Genomic DNA, 14371 nt, shown 5'->3' on the forward strand with positions numbered 1-14371 from the left:
GGGGGCTCAGGGACAGCAAACCCATCAGCTGTCTTATCTGTCTTGCTGTCTGTCTTATCCGCCTTGGTGCTGTCTGCTTTGGGGTCCATCTTGCTCTCACGATTACAACTTTCTTTCCTGCTTTCACCATTCCGACCATCGCTTGCGCCTCGGCTCTCCCCGTGGCGGCCTCCACCTCCTCCGTGCCTGTTCTCTCCATGAGGGTGGCCATCAGTGTGACGCCGGCCATCGGCATGACGGCTGCTGCTTTCTGGGTAGCGGTATCCATCTCCATGGCGACCACCATCTCCATGACGCGGGCTCTCACCGTGCCGATTGCCACTCTCTCCATGACTATGTCGGCTGCCACCCCGGTTCTCAGTATATCGCTCTCTCTTCCCATTGCCACCCCCAGTCCCTTCTCGGCTGTTATTCCCTGGAGCTGTGTTGTTGACTCCCTGGGCTCCGGCAGAAGGGTAGGTCACTGGGGCGCTGCTGAGGTTGCCAGCACTGCCAAAGGCTGGGACGCCCTTGGTGGCACCGGCAATAGGGCTGTCAGGACTGTTATGACCCTGTTGGGCTGAATTAGTTGGAACTGAATTCAAGCTCCCTGCACTAGTCCATCCACTTGCTCCAGCAGCAGAGCTTCCAGCCTTCTGGTTGCTTAAGCTGGCAGCGACAAAGTGACTCTTGTACTGTGACTAAAAGAGACAACAGCAGGTGAGATACTAAGTTAAGAAACTTGACGGCCCCACAATTCCATGGTTTCTGTGCCGCTACCTTAATGGAAACAATAAATCTTGGGATCTGCCTGAAACATAAATCTGGAGACAGATGAAATAGGTAAATCAAGGCCCAGCTAGCTAACTGGAAGTGTAGGTATAGAGGAAAGATGGGTTCTGAGTTCACAAGAGTCACAAAATCACAATTTCTCTCCACCAGATGACGGTGGCCTTGGAGGTGGGCTGGGAGGGAGGGAGGGAGGGAGGGAACATGAACTCTGCTGCAGGACAAGAGCCCTGAGCACAAGTGGAGCAAGTGACCAGCAAGAGAGGTTTATCTAGCCTCTATGCATGCATCTCTAGGTAAGCTGTAGTTAAGCTGATACTCAAAACTGAAAATGGGGAAGGCCCTACCTAAATCCAGCAAACACTGATCCTGCAAAGCCAGTTACCACCTCAGGAAGACTAGGCCCCCTGATCACTGCCCAGGAGGTACTGCTGAAAGCTCGTTTGGCTAAATGCTTAATTTCAGACCTGGAAAGCTGCTTTCATTGCTGTCAGCCGATCTCCCATGGCTCCTGTGGAGGGCTTGTAGGCCTCATAATTGCTCATTACATTGTTATTATTTCCTCGGTCCTAAAAAAGAAGCACACCCATGAGGATGGAAGAATACGCAGGAAAGCCCACTGCCAGTCTGGGGCTCAATAGATTGAAAATTGAAGTGGGAGCTGAAATGGGAAAAAGGTATTTTTAGAAAGTTATTCATGCTTTGTGAGAAAAGGCACAGTAATGAATCATTTAAAAATATTTATGCCTTTCAACTGAGTAATTCTATTTTTGGGAATTAACCCTAATAATCAGAAATGAGGTCAGAATATGTCCAAAGCCGATCATGTAGTTTTATACACACAAACATTATGTAATGTAAATTATGCCAAAGCTAAAAAGCCACAAGGCAGGACAGCACACACATGACTGCTCAGGCTCTGGATCCACACGTTCAAGAGTCGGAATCTCAGCTTTAACACTCACCTCAGTATGACCTTGGGTGCCTCAGTGTGTATTATCTGTACTTACCTCACCAAGTGGCTGCGAAGACGGACTTAAACATGTGCAGCTGCTTGGGGTGGCCCTAGCACATATTAAGTGCTTACTATTACACCTGCATGGGCCACATCATCATTAGCAGCAGCACTGTAACGTGGGGACCGATTATTTAAGGAAGACACCAAGTTAACTATAATAAATGATCCAGAAATGTGGACTGGCCACTTTCTTACTTGGTTTAAGAATCAAAGTGACAGGAAACAAAGTTAAGAAAGCCAGTCGGGGGCAATAAGTTTTGTTACCTGGATTGTGGGAGAAGCTACTACCTCTCCCATCTCTGATGTGATTTCCCAGATGGTGAAGGGATCATTCTTGAGTTTAATTACAAGCTACAGCTAGAGTGACCCTGTGCTCTAGGCCAGTGTTGGAGGGCTTATGAAAAGACTGTTGGGCCCAACCTCCAGTTTGATTTACCAGGTCTAAGGTGGGGCACAAGTTTGCATTTGCTACTGGCCCAGTGGCCACAACTTGAGAACCACTGCTGACTGACTGATTTCCTGAGCACCCTAGTCAGCTGAGTACACACGTGCATCTCTCATCGAAAGTCAATAATGTTAAGAACCAGCACTGTATTGACTAGGATCAGATTAAACACAACTCCCTTCTAGACAGGGCTGTGACCTCACTGAGGTGCTCAGGTAGATGAGAACAATCCGGACGTCACCCAGCACCCAGGACCAGCCCAGGGGGCACTACTGTATTCTGGACTCACCGAGTTCTCAGAGCCTAGGCCAGGCCTCTCCCTGTAGCCTAGGCCTCCTCCACCAATGTTCAGCTTTTTCCCTTTCCCTCCTTTGAAGCGGGACTTCCGAAACCAGGCATTCTGTATTGAACACAATTCAAGGTTAAGCCAAGGGAGGAAGAGGACATCAAAGAAGAAACTAAATGGGAGGGAAGAATTCTTTGCTGCATCTTCAGCTGATGTATCTATAGCAAGGGAGGAACCACAGATTAGCTTGGGGGCTGTGTGTATTAAGACAACTCAAGATTTGGAATTCCAGGAGTTCCTGTCGTGGCTCAGTGGTTAATGAACCCAACTCGTATCCATGAGGACACAGGTTCGATCCCTGGCCTCACTCAGTGGGTTAGGATCCCACATTGCTGTGAGCTGTGGTAGAGATCACAGACACGGCTCAGATCCCACGTTGCTATGGCTGTGGTGTAGGCTGGCGGCTATAGCTCCAATTCACCCCCTAGCCTGGAACCTCCATATGCCACAGGTGTGGCCCTACAAAGACAAAAGACAAAGTTTAAAAAAAAAAGATTGGGACTTCCCTTGTTGTGCAGCAGGTTAGTTGTGCATTGTCACTGCAGCGGCCCAGGTTCCATCCCTGGCCTGGGAACTTACATGTGCTGCAGGCATGGCCAAAAACAAAAAAACCAAACCAAACTAAGATTTAATTCAGTAGAATGCTTCAGTTTGGACTGATAAGCAGTTTAGTCAAAGGTCTGAGATGTAGGTCTGAAGAAGAGACATTATACACTTTTAGCCCCCAAAGACTGTTTAGGGGAAAGGGCAGGGAGAACAGCAGCTCTCTCTGAGATTAAACTTGCTCACAAGTGTTAATGCGGAAGCATGCGGTGGAAATTTCAGAGGGACAAATTTTGGCACAATGAAAGGAACAGCTTTTCAACACAAAGGTTACTGAAAGGAGAGGATAAGCAATCTGCACTTCAAGTGCTCCCCTGCACGCCGGACTTTACTGTCGTGGTTTTACGTTATCTGCCTCTGGACTGGCAGCTGGCAGCAATCTCAAGTGTGCCCAGCTCCTCACCTGCATTGCCAGATCTAGGAGTTCCTTGGAAACATGCTGATTGGCTCCCTCCAGGTTCCGGACAAGGTCACCAGCAAAATTGCTGTCCTTGGGGGTCAGCAAGGTATAGGCCACACCCTTCTCACCCGCTCGGCCTGTGCGGCCAATCCTATGAGTGTGGGTATCAATATCTCGTGCCACATCATAGTTAATGACGGTCTTAATTGAAGGAATGTCCAGACCACGGGCTGAAATAACAACCAAATTCATTATTCTACATCAGGAGTCAAAACACCAAAGTAACCCAAAGTGCTAACCTCCTAGGAACCCACATTCCTTTTATCTAAGAAAAGTGCATAGGAGTTCCCGTTGTGGCTCAGCAGAAACAGATCTGACGAGTATCCATGAGGACGCAGGTTTGATCCCTGGCCTTGCTCAGTGGGTTAAGGATCCAGCATTTCATGAGCTCTGGTGTGTTGGAGACCACTGAACAGCTGAGCTCTGCAGAAGGCAAATATCTGCTGAAGCAGCATTCTAAAGTACAGGGTCTCCTACAAAGATATTATGCATAAACTATGCTGTTCTAGAAGCAGCTGCACCAGTGCTAATAGTTTCCTTTATTATTCACTAAGACGTAGCTTTGTCACTGCCTGTGCCTGCTCCTGCCCACTAATCTACATACAGCACCTTCCTTAATAAAAGCTGTGTGGGCTAAAGTTCAGGGTCTTTGTTCTTTGGAACAGAGTGCCTCCTGGACCCCACTTTCTAAATATAAAAGAGTCCTGTGTGTTTTGTTATACCAAGCCTTCCCACTTCCGGGATTCCCTGTGGCACTGGTGTAGGCTGCAGGCACAGCTCAGATCTGGTGTTGCTGTGGTGCAGGCCGGCAGCTACAGTTCCAGTTTGACCACTAGTCTGGGAACCTCCGTATGCCAAGAATGCAGCCCTGAAAAAAGAAAAAAAAAAGTGCACAGTTTGGTGTGCTGAGATACAGGCACACAAGCCGCCCTTCTAGAACAAATGCCACTATCGCAGGTTCTCTGATGCTGGGCCAACTTAGTGTAAGGGTCATCTACCTACTACCATCGATAACCTGCCCAGGCCTCTCCCTTGCACCAGAAATATGTAAAACCAAAAAAACTAAAACCAAAATCAAATTTACCTTGAAGCTGAGATGTGACCTCCTTTCTGGGAGAAAATACCAGGGTTGTTTTTTGATTTTGCTTTTTCAGGGCTGCATATGGAAGTTCCCAGGGCCAGGGGTTGAATCTGAGTTGTGGCTGCTGGCCTGTGCCACAACCACAGCAACACCAGGCCAGAACTGCATCTGCGACCTACGCTGCAGCTTGCAGCAAGGCCAGATCCTTAACCCACTGAGGCCAGGGATTGAACCCGCACCCTCACAGATACCAGTTGGGTTCATAACCCACTGAACCACAATGGACAACTCCGAAAATACCAGTTTTTAAGGACAGCTATTAAAACTCAGAAGAACAAACTCAAAAATTATACATTATAATTTTTTCTGATCTTGAGCGAAGTATGCCCAACTCAAAAATCAATGTAAGATATCTACTATATTCAGACACACAATGATATAACTGCATAAACAATTTTTCCCCAAGTATCTTCCACTTGCAGGGATTCTTTTTTTCAGAAACATTAAGTGAAAAATGGGTACCAAGAGCCCCAGGTTGTGATCCCTGTGCTCTGAACGGCTGGGTGACCAGCAGGCTAGCCAAGTGCTGTCAATCAGCCTCCTCAGATGTTATAGGTATTTATTATTATTATTATTATTTTGACCGCTCCTGCAGTACATGGAACTTCCCAGACCAGGGAAGGAACGTGAGCCACAGCAGTGACCTGAAACACAGCAGTGACAACACCAGATTCTTATCCACAAGGCTACCAGGGAACTCCTGTTGTAGGTCTTATATACAGGACAGAGTACCCTTACAGCAGAGAAAACTAGGGTTCTCAGGGGAATTCATACTCTACCTGCGACATCTGTGGCCACGAGTACTGGGATGTCTTTTTTCTTAAAGTCTGAAATAACCTTGTTTCTTTCACTCTGATCCATGTCCCCATGGAGTAGGCCGAGATTATGACCCTCCTGCTTAAGGTTATTGGCTAGCTCTTCAGCATTGGCTTTTTTAGTAACAAACAGGAGAACACTCCCTGAAGAGGTAAATTCCACTAGACGTCGAGTAAGCCAGTTCCATTTACTAGGCCCAGAATGGAGAATCTCCACAATCTGAGTTACATCTTCGTTTGCCTGAAAAGAAGAAGAATGAAAAAGATGACCATCCTCTGTGCCCAGGGCGCCTGAACAAGGACCCACACACCATGTGTTCTGCCTGCACCTAGAGAACCTTCAACAGTCCCTCTTCTCACTGGGCCTTCCTTTAGCAAGTCAAGTGCAGCCCCAATCTTAGGTGTCTCCTCCAATCAGTATTCTCCACCCCCCTCCTGATGTGTACATATATATACCTAATCGGCAAGGCCAACGCTCTGTCATACTTTTCCATATGCTTATTCAGATTATTCCCAGTAGCTCCTTTTCTGTCTGTCCCACTTACTGTTCCTAGTACAATTCATACACACACACAGAAAGCACTAAGAAATGAAATGCAATGTTGATATGCTAACTGCACAGAACTTTAATAATAACCATGGCAAACAACTTTAATAATAATCAAGGCAGTCTTAATTAATTTCCAAATCACAAAATGGAGAAATTTTCCCCACAGGGCATACACGTACAGGTAAGAGGGGAAACAAAACCCCAAAAAACCCACAACCCTGAACTCATTTTAAACCAGGCCTTTTTAATCACCCCACTCCATGCTATGCAAGCCTCCTCCCACAATCATGGAAAATGCCAGTTCCACCCTAACTGATCAGTATTCTTTCAGGCAAAACTTGCTTTTTTCCCCAAAAAAGTTTTCTATTGTGGGAAATTTTTACTGTTTTATATTTTTAAACATTCAAAGAGTAAAATGAACAAAATCAAATTCCATGTATCCATCACCAAAACTCAACAATTAACATTTTGCCAGTCTTATTTCACCTATCCCCCTCCCTGCATTTTTTTCTTTTCTTTTTTTTTTTTTTTTCTTCTCTTTTTAAGGCCACGGCACATGGAAATTCCCAGGCTAGGGGTTTTGAACTGGAGCTGCAGCTGCCAGCCTATGCCATAGCCACAGCAATGCCAGATCCAAGGGGAGCCACATGTACAACCCACACTGCAGCTTGTAGAAATGCTGGATCCTTAGTCCACTAAGTGAGACTAGGGATCAAACCCTCATGGATATAGTTCTTAACCAGTGAGCCACAGCAGGAACTCCCCCCTTGTGTTTTTTAAGGCAAATTTGAAACATGCTGCCTCATCTCTAAATGCATAACTTTTTTCTCCCCCCTCTGAATACTGAGAAATTAATTCCATGACTCCATAATATGAGAAATAACCCACTAGACCCATCTAGCCCCAGGGAGGGTTACCTCTCCAATATCTCCCTGCACCACACGAATGGGGTCAATCAGGATGTCTCTGGCCAGTTTTTCAATCTTTTTCCGAAAAGTGGCACTGAATAAGAGAGCTAAAAGGTAAAGTAAATTCTGTTAAACAGTATGACTTCTTTCTGAATACCTACTAAGCTTCCTACTCTCACTGTTAAAAAAAAAATAAATCTGCCTGAAATTTAAATTTAGTTTAAAAACTGACTCATTTAGCACAACACTGTAAGGCAATGATACTTAAAAAAAAAAAAAAAAGAATTTTTTTGTCTTTCTAGGGCTGCACATGTGGCATATGGAGGTTCCCAGGCTAGGGGTCAAATCGGAGCTGTAGCCACCGGCCTACATCACAGCCACAGCAACGCAGGATCTGAGCGGGGTCTGCAACCTGCACCACAGCTCATGGCAATGCCAGATCCATAACCCACTGAGCAAGGCCAGGGATCGGACCTGCGTCTTCATGGCTGCTAGTCAGACTCGTTTCTGCTGAGCCACGATGGGAAGTCCGACAAAGGAAAAAAAATTTTGCCCTTATTCTGCTTTTACACATTTTCAGTTAAGACAGAGTTATGAGCATGGTTCAGAAAAAGGCTCTTGACTTCAAATGAGCAGATCTGCACTGTGTACTGTCTACACAGTGATCAAACCATGAATTAAGGCAAGTCATTTGGTTCTCAGCCTTGGTTTTACCATCTACCAAAAGGAGCGCATTCTATCTGATGACCTCTAAGGTCCTGTCCAGTTCAGGTAAACAGTTATTACCTTCCCATTTATGGTTTCTCATGACTACAAACGAGATCATTTTTGCTGCTGTAACTGTGATAAACAAACAGGTGTTTATCCTGAGTACAAATTGTGACTTAATGAAACTGCTTCATACGTACTCTGTCTGTCAGGACGGACGTGACTTGCTATGGATCGCACCTGGTATTCTGGAAGAAGCAGAAGAGTAAAATTAATATTATAAGTCTGTAGGACAGTTTGGGATGCCTGGAAACTCATTTTAGTAAGAAATCTTCATACGAGACATTCTAAGAATTAAGGAAATTCTAGAATTGCCTATGCTCCACCTAGCTGGGCTTAGCCCAGTAGTTCCAGTCAATAAAGACAGTTGTTCAGAATTTTCACACAGCTGGGTAAGTTCAAGAGGACTGGAAAGCAAAGAGCCTTGAATGATATGACATCCACCTATCTAATACCACACTTTTGCCTCCACCATCAAGAGCATATGAATAAAGATAAAACCTACAGATAATATTCCCCCAGACACTTTCGAATGTCTACAACCTAGTTAGGCCTAACAGACTTTTCCTGAGAGAACTCCTACAAATAGTTACTGTCTTAGCTATATCTCTATGGTCTAACCCTACCCAGGATTATTTTTAACTTCTCTCACATAGAGAAAAAATTAAGTCTAGAAAAGACATGGAAAAAATTAGTATCCTGAGGATGGGGACAGAAGAAACTGGGATTCAAGGCATACCAAATCCCATGTCAAACATCCGATCTGCTTCATCAAATACAAGGTAAGACACTCTTTGAAGGTTAGTAGCTTTCTTCTTCACATGATCAATCAGTCGACCCTATGAGAAATGAACAGTAAGCACAGTCATCCCTCGGCATCTGCCAGGCACTGGCTCTAGGATCCTTCATCCCACCCGCCATGAGGACCCTCAAGTCCCAGAAATAAAAGGTAGTAGTATTTGCATATATAACCTACACATACCCTCCTACCATAAATCATCTCTACATTACTTATAATACCAAATGCGATGTAAGTGCCATGTAAACAGCTGCCAGCACATGGCAAATTCAAGTTTTGCTTTATGGAATTTTTTCCCCCAGAATATTTTCACTCCTTGGTTTAGTGGAACCCAGAGTTGGGTGAAACCCGCTGATGTAGAGGGTCAACTATATAATCAAAGGCATTTATAAGAACTTTCCAGAGTTCAGCTCATGGCAAGAAGACTGTAACAGACACTAGTCTGACAGCCTCAAACTGTATACATCACAGAGACTAAAAGAATAGAAAATGTGAAAACTCAACTGGATTCTCCCCTTACATTAACTGATTTAAACTGGGGGTGGGGGAGAGGAAGAAAGAGAGGAAGGGAGGGAAGGAGGGAAAATTGTGGGAAGAACTAACAATACTGTAAGTCAACAATACTCCCAGGAAAATTTTTTTTAAAATGAACAAAAATAGGAGTTCCCGCTGTGGCACAATGGGATCAGCAGTGTTTCTGTAGCACCAGGATGCAGGTTCAATCCCTGCCCCAGGTTAAAGGATCCAGCATACCTGCAGCTTTGGCATAGGTTCCAACTGTGGCTTGGATCTGATCCCTGGCCCGGGAACTCGACATGCTGCAGGACAACCAAAGAAAAAAAAGAAAATAAATAAATAAACAAATAAATAAATGGCGGGAAGATGGTTGGTTAGAAGTATTTTTGTGAGGCATTCTGAAGCGACCTAATTTAAAGCCTTATCGATGGGCTTTAATGTTTAGGCTACAATCTTCTAGGCAGTTCTGACTGTATTCAGAGCATCTTTCTGATTCTTAATGCTCACAGTAAACACAAGTCCATTTTCTAAGAGAGTATAAGAAAAACTATTTGCTAGAGATAGAGGGGAATCTGTAACACATAGAGAATCTTACATGACTGCTATTTGAGTCAACCAATCAAAATAAACCAAAGCCATCAGCTGTCACTCCATCAGAGTATTTTCTTTTCTTTTCTTTTTTTTTTAGTCTTTCTGCTATTTCCTGGGCCGCTCCTGCGGCATATGGAGGTTCCCAGGCTAGGGGTCAAATCGGAGCTGTAGCTGACAGCCTACGCCAGAGCCACAGTAACGCAGGATCCGAGCCAAGTCTGCAACCTACACCACAGCTCACGGCAACGCTGGATCCTTAACCCACTGAGCAAGGCCAGGGATCAAACCCGCAACCTCATGGTTCCTAGTTGGATTCGTTAACCACAGAGCCACAATGAGAACTCATCGGAGTATTTTCAACCCTGTGTTACCACATTTCAGAAGAAATGCCCTCCAACATTTTTTCCGTATCGAGAGAGGCTGAAAAGCTATTTAAACCCAAGACATACTTACTGGTGTACAGACAACAATCTCTGCCCCCTCCTGAAGGGCCTTGGCCTGCTCCCACATGCTCCCTCCTCCATACACAGCCACTGATCGAAGATTATACGCCTTCCCAAACCGCTTACATTCTGCATGGATCTACAGAGTTGACATGACAAATTAACAAACTCTGACACTAACAAATACCTGTCAGGAACCCAAAAAGGAGTTATGAAAAGTACACAGAATGGGATGTCAATAGAAAATCAAAAGCATTTCTTTAAAATCACAATTTTATTTAGAAAGTAAGTGATTTGAGTGTCATTATCACATCTCAACAGACTATCTAAAATCTTATATAGTGATTATTCTTTTTCACTTTTGTTCCTGACCCTGTCTTTGCCTTTCTATCAAACAAAATGAATTAACCCAGGAGGAAAATGCTAGGAACTAACAATACAAACAATTCCCGTATCAGGGTCCCCCTACCTCCTTAAAACAATAGTCTTTTTAGGGAAAAGTATTTGGTTATATAGAAAAAACACAACAAATAATATTTTCCAGAAGTTTCCTGGTAGTGCAACAATGTGAACATACTTAAAACCACTGAACTGTACACATAGTAATGGTTAAAATGGTAAACTTTGGTATTTTACTACAATTAAAAAAAAAAGGTTTCCTGGTAATTCTACCCACTTGACTGGCTAATCTCTTACTAGTTTACATATGCTTCTATATAAAACACATACCTGCTGGCAAAGCTCCCTAGTAGGACACACAATCACCGCAATTGGTCCATCACCTGGCTCCAATTCCTTCTGGTCCATTATATGAATCAACATGGGCCAGATAAAGGCTGCAGTTTTTCCACTGCCTGTTTTGGCAATACCAATCATGTCTCTACCACTTAACGCCACAGGTACACCCTAGAGAGAAAAAAAAGCATCCACTCTAAACTTTCGATTTTAAAGATGTATTGAAGAAAATCTGGGGAAGGACAAATGACTATTAATGACATTTATCTCCAATGGGACAAAAATATCCCAGACTCTGCATACTGGCTATGGAGTAACAAGAAATTCTTGATTCGTAGGAAATGATATCATCACTGCTAAATTTTAAAAAAATTTCATCCCCTTGAGAAGATACAGACTACCTATCCATATACTGAATTGGATATCTATCCAATCTCATCCATATACTGAATTGTGCAGGAATGAATAAAATCCATATGTAAGTGGGAGACAGAAGCTATTATTTTTGGTTATAAATGAGAATTTTCAGGCCACAGACAAAGGAATTCTAATCAGTAACAGTGCTAAATGTCTCCCCACACAAATCTTTTTTTTTTTTTTTTTTTTGGTTCAGTTTAGGCCTAATGATCAGTTACTTCAGATCAATTTTCAAGACATTTATCAGACACAAAAGAACATTTCCCAGCCACTTAGCAACTTCAGAGTGGTAAAAAAATTCACTTTTGCTCTTTAATTTTTAGAGATTTCAAAAATTCTATCCATGTCAATATAATTCTGTACTGTACAATATTCTGTACAGTATAATGCTGTTTGCTTGACTTGCTAGTTAAAAAAAAAAAAAAGTAACAGTCACTGAATGCCATTCTACTTCACTTTTCCTTCATTATGTTTTACTTACCTGGCACTGTATTGGAGTGGGCTGTGTGTATTCAGATTTCCGAATCTGGTGCATCAGTTGTTCATCAAACCCAAAATGAGCAAAACTACTTCCTGGTCTAGGAGGTGCAGCACCAGAAACCTAGAGTTAAAGACAACTTGCAGGAATGACTTGTACTTCAAAATAAATAGCACTGGAAGTTCAACAGTATTTACCTGTATCTAGCATTTACCTGGAGTATGAAGAAGTGAAAATGTTGCCAACAGCCTACACTGTTTGAAAAGGTAAAATTCAAACAATATACAGATCTAAAACCTCATAAAAAAACTCCAAGGTAAGCATTCCTGAGATAACAGTCATTTGATTTTAAATGATAAAGGGTACAGGAATCTCTTAAATCAAAATTAATTTTCTCATTAGAAATAAAAAGCAATGTTCAGTAAATTGGAAAAAGTCATTAATATTTTCCCCATTTGCATAACCATTAATCAGGAGGAAGAAAAGATTAAATTTACTCTTGAAATAAAATGAAGAGTGTTAATGAGCTCCAAATTAGATGCATCTATACCTACTAGTTATAAAGATACTATCTACTGTCTCCGTTTTCAGTTATGCCTGAAGAGCGAATGCTCCACTTAGTGATGATTCAGACACGGCCAACAATTGTTTGAACTGTACCAAGGTGAAGAATGAGGCTCAACCTCCAACAGTGACAACCTTTCAGTGCTTCTTGGGTGTTGTTGATATTCCCAATCAGGATTTCACTTACAAGTTTTTTTTGAAGGGATACTTCTTAGAAAACAGACAAGCACACATAACATGTGTGCACACACAACCCCTCAGCAAACAGAAGTTCTGATATCAAGCAGCAACTTATAAGGCCAGAAAGTTGCCCACACCAGAGGAAACATCACTGTTTTATCTGTATGTTTCACTTATTATCTAGTAGCACCCTCAACAGTGTGGCCACTGTGCATCCCAAAGCTTTTTAGTGGACAATTTAAACTAATATTCTGATATCAGTACATGCATGTTTTCAAAAGTTAAATTCATCTGGAGTTCCCGTCGTGGCTCAGTGGTTAACGAATCCGACTAGGAACCATAAGGTTGTGGGTTTGATCCCTGGCCTCGCTCAGTGGGTTAAGGATCCAACGTTGTTGTGAGCTGTGGTGTACGTCGCAGGTGCCACTAGGATCCCGAGTTGCTGTGGCTGTGGTGTAGGTTGCAGACGCGGCTTGGATTCCTTGTTGCTGTGGCTCTGGCGTAGGCCAGTGGCTACAGCTCCAATTCGACCCATAGCCTGGGAACCTCCATATGCCGAAGCAGTGGCCCCAGAAAAGCCAAAAAAAAAAAAAAAAAAAAAAAGTTAAATTCATCTTCTAATTAAAAAAAAAAGTGTGCCCAAGTTCTCCTCTGGCACAGCAAGTTAATAAGTATACCTGGCACTGTGGAGGTTCCTGTGTGGCTTAGTGGTAATGAACCCAACTAGGATCTATGAGGATGCAGGTTCGATACCTGGCCTCACTCAGTGGGTTAAGGATCGGGTGCTGCTGTCAGCTGTGGTATACGTCGCAGATGCCACTAGGATCCCGTGTTGCTGCGGCTGTGGTGTAGGCTGGCAGATGTAGCTCCGATTCAACCTCTAGTCTGGGAACTTCCATATACTGCGGGTTTAGCCCTTAAAAGGAAAAAAAAAAAAAAAAAGATTCAGTGTTGTCACTGCAGGGGCTCTGGTTTGATCCCTGGCCCAGGAATTTCCACATGCCATGGGCACTGCCAGAAAAAAAAAAGTTGTGTTGTATATAATTTTAATTTCAAAATAGTCTTAAGATTTCACATATCTGTTCACTTTTATTAGTCTTGTCTCCTCTTCATGAAGATGGGGAGCGCCTTTGTCTTCATCTCTAGCCCACCCAACACAGCTCTTATTCTCAGCACACTGTTCTCAGTGAGGAAATACTTGATTAGTTTTAAGGTCACATGACCTATGGTTCCAACACAACATACAAAGTTGACTGAACAGATACATACAGCACTCATGTGTATCACATTTAAGGAAAAAACAACTGGGATCAGCAGTGTCTTAGGAGCACTGGGACCCCTGCACAGTGGGTTAAGGATTTGGCAATGCCACAGATGTGGCTTAGGTCTTAACTGTGGCTCCGAGCTGATCCCTGGACTGGGAGTTCCATATGCTGCAAGGCAGCCAAAAATAGAAAGGGAAAAAAAAAAAACAAAGCTATACTAAAATAGAAGACTAAAACAATAAAATCAAGACATAAGAGCCAAAGCCATACTAAAATAGAAGACTAAAACAATAAAATCAAGACATAAGAGCCAAAGCCATACTAAAATAGAAAACTAAAACAATAAAATCAAGACCTAAGGCCCGAGGGGAGTTCCTATCATGTCTCAGCGATAACAAACCCAAGGATCCATGATGACTTGGGTTCGATCGCTGGTTTTATTCCGTAGGTTAAAGATCTGGTGTTGCCGAAAGCTGTGGTGTAGGCTGCAGACACGGCTCTGATCTGGCATGGCTGTGGCTAGGTTAGGCTAGCAGCTGCAGCTCTGATTCGACCCTGAAC

General features: G+C 43.3%; 1 protein-coding gene across 1 annotated transcript in view; it reads right to left on the reverse strand.

Annotated features, from left to right (window-relative positions):
* DDX42 (DEAD-box helicase 42) overlaps positions 1-14371 on the reverse strand; it is a 51059-nt gene that overhangs the window by 868 nt on the left and 35820 nt on the right. Inside the window, 11 exon segments of the mRNA XM_021066770.1 lie at positions 2-680; positions 1236-1337; positions 2521-2631; positions 3584-3810; positions 5561-5837; positions 7064-7161; positions 7963-8010; positions 8562-8661; positions 10182-10310; positions 10901-11077; positions 11805-11924. Coding sequence (XP_020922429.1) covers positions 2-680; positions 1236-1337; positions 2521-2631; positions 3584-3810; positions 5561-5837; positions 7064-7161; positions 7963-8010; positions 8562-8661; positions 10182-10310; positions 10901-11077; positions 11805-11924 — 2068 coding nt within the window.

This window comes from Sus scrofa, chromosome 12, assembly GCF_000003025.6.
Source record: "Sus scrofa isolate TJ Tabasco breed Duroc chromosome 12, Sscrofa11.1, whole genome shotgun sequence".
Classification (NCBI taxonomy): domain Eukaryota; kingdom Metazoa; phylum Chordata; class Mammalia; order Artiodactyla; family Suidae; genus Sus; species Sus scrofa.